At 66.5% G+C, this 11402-nt stretch overlaps 1 protein-coding gene across 3 annotated transcripts in view; it reads left to right on the top strand.

Annotated features, from left to right (window-relative positions):
* The first annotated feature begins 6964 nt into the window (after positions 1 to 6964).
* SLC6A19 (solute carrier family 6 member 19) overlaps positions 6965 to 11402 on the top strand; it is a 19861-nt gene continuing 15423 nt past the window's right edge. Inside the window, exons 1-2 of one of the 3 annotated variants that reach the window (XM_006140121.1) lie at positions 6965 to 7184; positions 7984 to 8301. In XM_006140121.1, coding sequence (XP_006140183.1) covers positions 8100 to 8301 — 202 coding nt within the window. In that variant the 5' untranslated portion in view covers positions 6965 to 7184; positions 7984 to 8099. The remainder of the gene's footprint in view (positions 7185 to 7983; positions 8302 to 11402) is intronic. The other 2 variants (XM_006140119.1, XM_006140120.1) reach the window with 2 other exon arrangements.

The raw sequence follows: 11402 nt of genomic DNA on the forward strand, positions 1-11402 counted from the left end.
CTCCTCCTTCCCCCCGGCAGCCCCGCCCCCTCTGCCCCTCCTCCCTTCCCCGAGGCCCCGCCCCACCGCGCCCCTCCACCTTTCCAGCGCTCCAGTGGGTCTGCAGTTCTGTACCGTGACCCCTGGAGGGCGACTGCCTGTGAGGAGCCCTGCCCCTCCCCACGGCCCTGGCAGTGCCTATGGGTTGGCAGCGGCCCAGGGGCGCTGTTTTCCTGAGCTGGGCACGTGGGGGAGACCGAGCACTGCTGTGGTGACTAAGAGTCGCAGAGGTCAGGCTGCACCCTGGGCCAAGGTGAGCAGACGGTCGGCCAGGTGGGGTCCCAACTGCCAGTGCCCAGGGCCACAGCAAGGGCCGGCTGACTCTGCTCAGGGGAGTCTCTCTGGGGCCAGAGCACGGGTCTCCCTGCAGCTGCAGCCCTCCCCGCAGGCGTGGGGTCACCCTGCCCTCCTTCCATGCCTTCCACCTCAATCCAGCCTCAGGTTCCACACCCTCTCCTTGCTCTGAGGACTTGGCACACGCCCCAAGTGCACTCCAGGGGTGACTCCCACCCACGACCTCTTCTCTGGACCCAGAATCAACCCCAGAACCACACCTGCCTGAAGCCCACCCTCTGCATCCAGAGTACACTCAGAACTCCGCCTTCTTTCTTTCTCTTTTCACTCCACGCTCTTTTTAAGACCCAGGTGTGGCCTCTTGCCAGGCCTCCACCCAGGGGCACCTGCATGACCAGCTTCGAGGCTCATGGACCTCATGGCGCCAGCCCCGTGGGGCTGCATGGTGGAGGTGTCTCCTTACCTGGCTCCCTGGCCCTCCTGCCCGTCCATCTAGGTTCTCGCGGGCCGTGCACTGCGGGCGTGCAGGGAGGATGCGGCTGGTGCTGCCCAGCTGTAGCTCGTCGGCACACCTCTGGGCCGGCCTCGCCCAGCACCTGCCTAGGCTCATCACCCCGATGAGCACACCTGCCTTCCCGTGACGGTGGTAACGGCCGGCTAGCCTTCTGCAGAGCTCTGCTCACCTCACTACCGAGCACACTGCAACTCTTGTGCTACCTCCTCAGGCCGAACGCCCTGGGCTCCCCTCCCTGCGTGCCCTAGACACCTTGTTGTGGGGGCGGGGGCGGGGCTTCCTGTCTGGGACCTCGGGTCTGCCTCAGAGTGCAGACAAGACTCCTGTGAGGAAGGGCCTTCCGCACCCCCTGCCCCCCAGCACCCAGAACACCCATCCCCCACCAACACTCAGAACACCCACCACCCCCACCCCCAGCACCCAGAGCACTGCCTCACCTGTACTCTCCTGCCCCCAGAGCACCCGCCACCCCCCACCCCCAGCCCCCGGCACCCAGCATCCTCACTTCCCAGCACTGTCTGTCTTCCGGCGCCTCCAGCTCTGCTCCCACCCGCACTCACAGGGCTGGGGGTCAGACGCAGCGCCCGGTAAGCCAGTGCTAATGGCGGCAGAGTGGCTGCGGGTACCGCGCCGTCCATGCATCTGAGGAAGCCCAGGGAGTGATCGAGCCCTCAGAGGGGGCAGGCGGGCCGCAGTCTGAGGCCAGAGGGTGCGTGGCATGTGTGCGAAAGGACTATGGTGGTTGTGAGCATGACGGTGTTCCCAGAGGGTGGCCCTCCCCACAGGACTTGGACCCCAAAGCGCAGTGGCCCTGTCACCTGTCCAGCCTGGTCAGAGGGGACAGGGCAAAGTTTCTTTTTTCTTTTTTTAAGAATTATTTAATTTTTTACTTGTTGTTATTTATTGTTTTAGTTCATCAGAGAGAGAGAAGGAAAGTGAGAAAGCAAGTCACCAGGTCCAGGACTTAAACTGCCGTCGGCCATGGAGGGGCCCAGTGCCTTCACCACCACGCCACCTACGCCCCAGATGTCTTTCTTTTTAAGACAAGGTCTTGCCATGTTGCCGTCCTCCGGCTCGGCCTCCGCGGTCTGCCGGCCCCGCATGCTGGCTCCTTGGCAGTCTTTCTCTGCTACCCAGGCCAGCCTCAGCCTTGCCAGCCCCCGCTCGGCCTCCCAAGTCTCTGTGTCGCCTTTAGGCTCCCATGTGACCCAGCCTGTGGAGTTATCGTGGCGCAAGATACTATGAAGACCGAGACTGCCGAGAAATTAAAGTTTTAGGAGCCTTTATTCCTGGCCAGGACTACCACCCCTGCTACTGGCAGGCAGCGTTTGGGACCACAGCCCCGATCCACAGCTTGGCAGAACATTTGAGCCCAAAAACCACAAGGGAGCATTACACTTTGCAAGGGTCGGGGCGAAGGGGGTACGAGGAGGAAGGGCTGCAGGGTCAGGGTGAGGAGGGCTGCAGGGTCGGGGCGAGGGGGGTGCGGGGAGGAAGGGCTGCAGGGCCGCGGCAAGGGGGCTGAGGAGGGCTGCAGGGTTGTTAGACCTCTTCACCAGCAGTCCGGTAGCCGTTTACAGAGCAGAGCAGCCTGGTTTTCACCCTGCTCTATGGGGTGGGCGAGGCAGGCCTGTGGGTGCGTCGTAGCCTCACATCCGCCATTTCCCTCACTTCTGTTTTAGTCCATCCGAGAGCAGCGTACAGTAGGGCATGCCTCTGTGGCCCCCAGCCCAGCTCACGTAGCTGCAGGGATTCTGTGAACAGCTGGGGCTCGGTCCCGAATTGCTGCTGGGGACATTGCGACCATGGGGCTGCCAGGCCTGGGGGGCTCCTCGTGGCTTTGAACACCCCTCACGAGCAGGTGGACAAACCCTTGGGAGCAAACTCGGGCAGCACCTGGGAACAGGAAAACTGCCCAGGACACCAGGGCCAGGACTCCGCCGCGGCAGGGAGAGCGGGAGAGAGCTGGCCCCTCCCCTTGCCCAGAAGCAGACCCTCAGGCTGTCCACCCAGGAGCCCCACTGCCCTGCTAGAGGGCCAGGCAAGCAGAGTGGGGCATCCCACGTCTGGGAGAAGCCAGGAGCTCTGGGGGGTGGCTGGCCCTGGGTTCACTGCTGGAAAGGGACGACCCCCATCTGCGGGAGGCTGGTGGGGTCTCCGGGGACACTGGGCAGGTTGCTGGTGTGTCTTGGCGCACACTGAGCCTCCTGCTTCGAAGGCGTTCCGTGGCTGACGGCTAGTCACCAGTCACTCAGTGAAAAGTCTTGCAGTTTCTAGAAGTGCTCCTGGAGTCCTGGAGGAGGAGCTCAGTGGCAGTGTGGAGCGCTGGGACCCCGCACACCCACACACTGGCACCTGCCCTGCTTCAGGAGGGAGGGACCTGTGCCCCCAGACCCAGCTGCTTTCCTGCTCTGCACGGGCCAGGTGGGCACAGAGGCTGCATGGGGCCATCGCCTAGGGATCTTACCTCAGGGCTGCAGTCTGAGGTGTCTGAGCTCCTGGTCTGGGGAGCCCCAGGTGGAAAGGGGAGCCGCCCCTGCGGGGGAGTGCCTGCTGTGTCCTTGGGCAGCAGCCAGGGAAGGAGGCCAGTCCCCTGGCCCTCCGGGCCGTCTCTCAGCTGCCCGCACGCCATCCCTGCCGGCCCAGAAGCCATGGCAGTGCACTGCTGCCGAGCACCTGCCCAGCTCCGCGCGAGTCTCGCTGCCCCGGCCTGCGCTCACGACCTCATCTGCTCCGTGGGGGCAAGAGAGCTGCCACTTTGGTCCCCTGCCGGGTGCCAGCACCTGCCAGTGCTCAGTGGGCCAGCTTTGTGCCCTATGTCCCCAGAGCCACGGTGCAGGTGACGTGCCGCACTCGGCTCCTGGGCGTTGTCCTCGGCGTGTGCCCTGCACAGAGGCCTTGGAGAAAATCCAGATGCCCTTCCCAGCTGCTCTGGCCTCGGCCTGTAGCTCCAGTCTCCTGCCCTCTGCAGCAGGGCCCAAGGCACGCTTCCCGCTGCCTCTGGGCACTGTCCTGCAAGCTGTCCCAGCCGGGTGCCCCACTCCTGGCCGTCTGCAGGCGGGTAGCCTCATCTTGTCCTTTCTCTGTGGAAGCTGACTGCGCCTGAGCTCCTCCACAGCTGCGGGGGCCATGGTGGAGGGCCCTGCAGTAGGACCGCCCAGCGCAGACCCTGCCAGACCTGCCCCCAGAGCTGTCACACTGGGGTGGCCATGGCACCGTCCTCACCAGCACCGTCCTCCCAGCCGTTCGAGCAGCCCCAGTAGTCTGCCTGTGGGTGGCCTGACACATGGGGGACATCGCAGCAGCAGGCTGGCCAGCGTGGGAGCCGTGGGGGTCGTCCTGATCACTCAGTGGGGGCCCCCCGAATCTGACCGCACCGTGCCCACAATGGGGAGGAGGCAACTGATGCCCCAGTCCAGCGTGTAACGGCTTCTCTGTGGTTGGCCCTGGGCCTTCTCCAGCCGAACACCAAACCCAGGCCAGGAAGGAGCCCTGACACCACCCCAAGAAAGGGCACAGCGATTTGTAAGAAGCCCAGGAGCAGCTACAGAGCAGCGGAAGGTGTCAATCTGGCCAGAGATCAGACTCAGACCGACTCTGCGGGGTCCTTCCTGCTCATTAAACTGTCTCCAGGGGACATGACAGCGTTGGCCACTGGCCGGTCACCTTTCCTCAAGCAATTTCCTGTCCTGTCACCTATTAGACCACTTCGGGAAAGCCTGTCCTAGGGTTTCAGAAGTGGGGAACATTTCTGAGTGAAGCTCATTGCACGGCACAGGGACTACAGGAGCGCGGCTCCCCCAGAAACAGTCACTCAGCTGTCTGCACAGGCGCCGGGGCCACAGGACGCATGGAGACGTGGTGGCAGGGGCGGAAGTGTGTATGTGTGTGGCAAAAGGCATGCGCTGGGCGCGGCGACGCCTGCACTACGATGTGACGCGGTGCACGTGTCTGCAAGGGTGGGAGGAGAGAGCCGAGTTACGGCCCCGGCTTTTCCGCACCCCCTTCGCAGATACGGTATGGGTCAGGGTAACGTGCCACTGTTGTGGCTCTGACCACAGGGTTGTCCTCACTCATGTTTCCAGGTGGACGGAGAAGGCGGTGACTCAGCGCACATGGCCTCCCAGCACCTAGGCTCCTGGCCGTGTGCCAGGCAGACAGCCTTGCTGGGGGTGGGGGAAGCTGGTGGCCATACCACCCTTCCCGCTGCCCGCTGCTGGACTCCAGGCTGGGCCGCCATCTCATCAAGCCAAACCCAAGTGCATCCTCTCCCTGTTCTCTGGGTTCTCTCCTCAAAGACCCACAGTTGGCAGCGCCTTCCCCATAACCCAGGCAAACAAGCCCGGGGAGCTGACCGTGCTGGGCGAGACGCAGTGAGTGAGCGGGGCAGCAGCCAGCCCTGGGCAGGCGGGTCCAGGGTCCACCGCACACCACACCGCAGCTGAGCACGGGCGGTGGCTCAGTGTCTGGGTGCCTCACTTTTCCCGCCCTCGGTCTCCGTATCTCCCTCTACTCTCTCTGTCTGATTCTGTGCATCTCCTTCTCTGTCTCTGTCTCCCCATCTACCTCTTTCTTCCTGTTGCTGTCTCTCCTCTCCCCATCCAGGTGTCTGTCTCTGCCTCCTCCCCAGCAGAGACAGCATTGCCCTGGCCCCTCCTGGTGCACGAGGGCAGGTTGAGTGCCAACGCGGGCGCAGACAGTGCTGGGAGGGGTGGTGGAAGCCAGCCCCAGCCTAACTCCAGCTCGGGATCAGCACAGCGGGGAGCAGGAGGCCTGCAGGTCGCGTGACTCTGGCTCCTGCTCAGTAGCCTGGCCATATCAACAAAGCTTCTCCAGGAAAACAAACACCCGTCCAAGACGGGGTTAATGATCCTCGGATCACGAGGGCCTGGCTGGCCCCTGGTGGAGGGCGCTGGAGGCGCCACTGACGGACCCCCTCCACTCCTCCGGGCAGCTGGGCCTGGGGCCAGTGCCCTGGGGTGTCACGCCCAAACTCACCTCTGCATCTGCCTGACGTGTCAGCCTGAGGAGGGGACAGGACTGGGCCCTCGTGCTGCCACAGTGCCACCTGGGCTTTCCCATGGCTCCTTCAGCCGGGAGCTGCAAATGACACCCTGGCCTGGCTCGGCCCTAGACGGTGTGGCCAGACCGCACAACAGCTGTCCCCAGAGTGACCTGGGTGTGGCCAGCAGCTGAGTCTGGGGATAGGATGCCGCGGTCTGGACATCCTGAGGGTCCAGCCCTGGTTGGGATGCTGGGCCCTGTGCTGGTGAGCTCCGGGACTCTGCCTGCATAGGTCGAGGGTGGCACGTGTATCCATGTCCGAGCCCAGGCCCCGGCTCAGCGTGTCCCCCCGTGAGGTGCTGGGAGGACCCCAGCGTCTGTGGGGCGTATGGTGGGACACCGGGCTCATGAGGAGTGCACAAAGGCACCAGCCCGCCCGCAGCCGGCCCGGAGCGGTCCGAGTGTGGCCCCGCCCAGCCACCTTGCTCCAGTTGGTTTTACGAGGGGTCATAGGGCCTCGGGTGCTAAGGGGGGCTGCTGGTCCTGGTGCCGAGGCCCAACCTGGTTCTTGCTCTTCCCCAGGCCAGCAGGGTGAGGAGGCACAGGGCCCTGGCCCCAGGCCCTCCCTCCGGGGCACCCTGAGGCATCCTGGGGAAGCCTGGTCACGTGTGGCTCACGGCACAGACCCTGCCTGGCTCGTCTGGGGTGGACCGGCCTCAGCCTTGCCCTGCCTACCCCGCAGTCATGTTCCTGGCTGCTCTGGGGTCAGGACACATTATTCTACGCCTCCGGCCTCCCGGGGCCTGAGCCTGGCTCCCCTGGGCAGCCGCAGGCGTTCCCTGTCTATGTGTGTCTGCATCTCTCTCCGTCCTGTGTCTCAGTCTCTGCCTCTTATTCAAGTCTCTCTCTCCTTTTGTCTCTCTCTGTCTCCGTCTCTGCATCTCTGTCTCTCTACCTGTGTCACTCAGTCTCTCTTTGTCTCTCTCTCCATGTCACTCAATCTCTGCCTGTCTCTGTCTCTCATTCTCTCGGTCTCTGTTTCTATCTTTACCTCCATCTCACTGTGTGTCCATCTCTCTGACTCCTTCTGTCACTCAGTCTCTGTCTCTTATCGCTCTCTGTCCTCTATCTCTCTATCTCCATCTCTTTCTGCCTCTGTTTGTCTCTCCAAACCAACCTCTGCCCTGTCCTTGTCCTCCCTCCAATCTGTGCTTCCTTGGAAGCCAGCCGTTCCTGAAGGCCACCTGCTGTCTCCTTCCGGGCTCATCCCTCAGTTCCCAGGTGCCAGGAGCAAAGGTTGGACCTGCACTGTCCCCCGGTCCCCCCCGCTGAGGTGCGGAGCATCCTTTGTGGCCGTCCCGTGGGTGTGGACACCCCGAGGATGACATAAGGGGCTGGGGGAAGTGCGGCTGCTCTGGGAAAGCCTGGGTTGGGGAGGGGCAGGAAGGGCCCTGTGGGAGCACACCCCGGGAGCAGGCGGAGGGCTGGGGAGGGGCAGACAATAGCTGGTCACTAACCCTCAGGAAGGTGGGGCCACGGGTCAGGGGCAGGGGAGGTCCAGGGCAAGGCGAGGGAGGAGACCTCGGGCAGGAATGAGCCCCCTCGGGGGTGATCAGGACACAGTCTTGGGGTGGGGTCCTCCTGGGCTGAGGCTGTGTCTCTCTGGCTATGACCCTGGTCTCCTGGCCTGGCCACTCTGCTCTGCAGGAGGGGCTGGGGACTCCTGTGCTCAGGGCTTCGAGGGACAGAAACCCCACAGCCACCTGGGAGGTGGCGGATCCCTGATTCCAGGGTCAGCCCATCTCAGGACAGCCGTCATGAGCCCAGGGTCCCCAGGGCCCAGCCTGGAGGGCCCGTATGGGGGTGCTGCGTGCCGAGACCCTGGGTGAGCTCAGGGCGGGCAGGGGCCGGGCTCCAGGGTCTGCCCCAGAGTGAGGGAGGGGTCTGGGCGGGCAGGTCAGCAGGGAGCCTCTGTCTGCCCGGCAGGTGCCTGGGGACGGCCGCGTTTGCACAGGGGAGGGGCGCGGGGCCTGTCGTGCACAGGGTGGCTCTGGCCAGCCGGCGCCTCTCAGATAAGGCATTAACAGCCCGGACTCGCCCTGCACATGTGCTGACGCCTCCTTTCTGCTCAGGGGCTTGGGGTGAGGTGCCAAAGGTTCTCTATAAAGTGCTGGGGCTCCCGGCCGCTGCCACCGCCCCTCCAGTTCCTGTCCCCTGCCCACGCCACCAGGGACCGGCCCCGACCACCATGGTGCGACTTGTGCTGCCCAACCCAGGCCTGGAGGCCCGGATCCCGTCCCTGGGCGAGCTGGAGACCATCGAGCAGGAGGAGGCCAGCTCCCGCCCCAAGTGGGACAACAAGGCGCAGTACATGCTCACCTGCGTGGGCTTCTGCGTGGGCCTGGGCAACGTGTGGCGCTTCCCCTACCTGTGCCAGAGCCACGGAGGAGGTAGGCCGTGGGCGGCCAGGCGCTCCTAGCACCCCATCGGGCTGGGCAGGGCTCTGGGCTGGGGCAGCGCCCAGAGGGTGCGGGGGAGTGGAGCTTGTGCCGGACCTCAGAGGGGTGTGGGTGAGCGGGGCGTGTGCCAGACTTGGGGTGGGCGAGCAGAGCGTGTGCTGGGGCCCGGGGTGGGCGAGCCGAGCGTGTGCCGGACCTCAGAGGGGTGTGGGTGAGCGGGGCGTGTGCCAGACTTGGGGTGGGCGAGCAGAGCGTGTGCTGGGGCCCGGGGTGGGCGAGCCGAGCGTGTGCCGGACCTCAGAGGGGTGTGGGTGAGCGGGGCGTGTGCCAGACTTGGGGTGGGCGAGCAGAGCGTGTGCTGGGGCCCGGGGTGGGCGAGCCGAGCGTGTGCCGGACCTCAGAGGGGTGTGGGTGAGCGGGGCGTGTGCCAGACTTGGGGTGGGCGAGCAGAGCGTGTGCTGGGGCCCGGGGTGGGCGAGCCGAGCGTGTGCCGGACCTCAGAGGGGTGTGGGTGAGCGGGGCGTGTGCCAGACTTGGGGTGGGCGAGCAGAGCGTGTGCTGGGGCCCGGGGTGGGCGAGCCGAGCGTGTGCCGGACCTCAGAGGGGTGTGGGTGAGCGGGGCGTGTGCCAGACTTGGGGTGGGCGAGCAGAGCGTGTGCTGGGGCCCGGGGTGGGCGAGCCGAGCGTGTGCCGGACCTCAGAGGGGTGTGGGTGAGCGGGGCGTGTGCCAGACTTGGGGTGGGCGAGCAGAGCGTGTGCTGGGGCCCGGGGTGGGCGAGCCGAGCGTGTGCCGGACCTCAGAGGGGTGTGGGTGAGCGGGGCGTGTGCCAGACTTGGGGTGGGCGAGCAGAGCGTGTGCTGGGGCCCGGGGTGGGCGAGCCGAGCGTGTGCCGGACCTCAGAGGGGTGTGGGTGAGCGGGGCGTGTGCCAGACTTGGGGTGGGCGAGCAGAGCGTGTGCTGGGGCCCGGGGTGGGCGAGCCGAGCGTGTGCCGGACCTCAGAGGGGTGTGGGTGAGCGGGGCGTGTGCCAGACTTGGGGTGGGCGAGCAGAGCGTGTGCTGGGGCCCGGGGTGGGCGAGCCGAGCGTGTGCCGGACCTCAGAGGGGTGTGGGTGAGCGGGGCGTGTGCCAGACTTGGGGTGGGCGAGCAGAGCGTGTGCTGGGGCCCGGGGTGGGCGAGCCGAGCGTGTGCCGGACCTCAGAGGGGTGTGGGTGAGCGGGGCGTGTGCCAGACTTGGGGTGGGCGAGCAGAGCGTGTGCTGGGGCCCGGGGTGGGCGAGCCGAGCGTGTGCCGGACCTCAGAGGGGTGTGGGTGAGCGGGGCGTGTGCCAGACTTGGGGTGGGCGAGCAGAGCGTGTGCTGGGGCCCGGGGTGGGCGAGCCGAGCGTGTGCCGGACCTCAGAGGGGTGTGGGTGAGCGGGGCGTGTGCCAGACTTGGGGTGGGCGAGCAGAGCGTGTGCTGGGGCCCGGGGTGGGCGAGCCGAGCGTGTGCCGGACCTCAGAGGGGTGTGGGTGAGCGGGGCGTGTGCCAGACTTGGGGTGGGCGAGCAGAGCGTGTGCTGGGGCCCGGGGTGGGCGAGCCGAGCGTGTGCCGGACCTCAGAGGGGTGTGGGTGAGCGGGGCGTGTGCCAGACTTGGGGTGGGCGAGCAGAGCGTGTGCTGGGGCCCGGGGTGGGCGAGCCGAGCGTGTGCCGGACCTCAGAGGGGTGTGGGTGAGCGGGGCGTGTGCCAGACTTGGGGTGGGCGAGCAGAGCGTGTGCTGGGGCCCGGGGTGGGCGAGCCGAGCGTGTGCCGGACCTCAGAGGGGTGTGGGTGAGCGGGGCGTGTGCCAGACTTGGGGTGGGCGAGCAGAGCGTGTGCTGGGGCCCGGGGTGGGCGAGCCGAGCGTGTGCCGGACCTCAGAGGGGTGTGGGTGAGCGGGGCGTGTGCCAGACTTGGGGTGGGCGAGCAGAGCGTGTGCTGGGGCCCGGGGAGGGAGAGCAGAGCGTGTGCTGGGGCCCGGGGTGGGCGAGCCGAGCGTGTGCCGGACCTCAGAGGGGTGTGGGTGAGCGGGGCGTGTGCCAGACCCAGGGTGGGTGAACGAAGCGTGTGCCAGATCATGGGTTGTAAACGTGTGCTGCCCCCAGAAGTGGGGTGCACCCCGGAGGCCCCAGGGTGCCAGGTCTGATTCCACACCTCGCCCTCCATTCAACCTCCAAGGCCAGCTGCCTCCTAGGAAGCTCCGTGGCTCCCACACGTGGGCTCTGCCCGGTGGCCTGGAGAAGCAGCAGTCGCCATCAGCCCTGGCCCTGGGGTTCTTGCACCAGGATCCCACAGTGGGATGCAGCGTCCGCGAGCTGCATGGAGATGGCGGCTGCGGGAGCTGGGTGGGGTGACCCACCTCCTCTCCCATGAGACGCTCCCTGGTCGCTGTTCCCTCGAGCTTGAAAGGCCACATGGCCCGCATGCCAACCAGGGCCTAGAAAGCAGAAATGCTCCCGAGTAGCTGCCCTCTGCGTGGAGGCACTGCCCTGGGCACAGCCCCATGCGAGGGTGGCCAGCGCTCCCACCGGTGCTGGGGGAGGGCCCAGGACCCCTGCGGGCTCCCCACGCTCCCGGGAGCTCTGTCCTGTGGGAGGGCCCGGCCTGGCCTGCAGTCAGCACCCACTGAGTGCTCACAGGGGCCAGGGCAGAGCAGGTGACGGGGCATCTCCTCCTGGCCCGGGGCCATGGCTCCCAAGGATAGGGAGAGGCTCTGAGCCGGTGCGCTGTCAGTTGTGGGTCTCTGCCAGGGTGCTGCTTCTCCCATCCGGGCCCCAGCGGGAATGCGACAGTGCTGCCGCACTGTGAGGAGCTGGGCGCCAGCCTGTGCATCCCCAAGGACGGGGTTGGGGGTGGGCTGTCGCGCGGTGGCAGGCTGTGGGCTTAGAAGACGGCAGGAAGGAGCCTGGCCTGGGCTTGGGCCCACTGGGCAGTGCTCTGCCCCTGACGCCCTAACCCCGAATATGGCCAGGAAGGGCCGGGGCTGCGGGGGGCAGGCGAGCAGGCAGCACAGGGCCTCGGCAGTGCCCGGCGGAGGCCGGCGGTGGCAGGCGGCCCCATCCTGGCCCGCTC

This window comes from Tupaia chinensis, unplaced genomic scaffold (genome assembly GCF_000334495.1).
Source record: "Tupaia chinensis unplaced genomic scaffold, TupChi_1.0 Scaffold000020_1, whole genome shotgun sequence".
In the NCBI taxonomy this organism is placed as follows: Eukaryota; Metazoa; Chordata; class Mammalia; order Scandentia; family Tupaiidae; genus Tupaia; species Tupaia belangeri.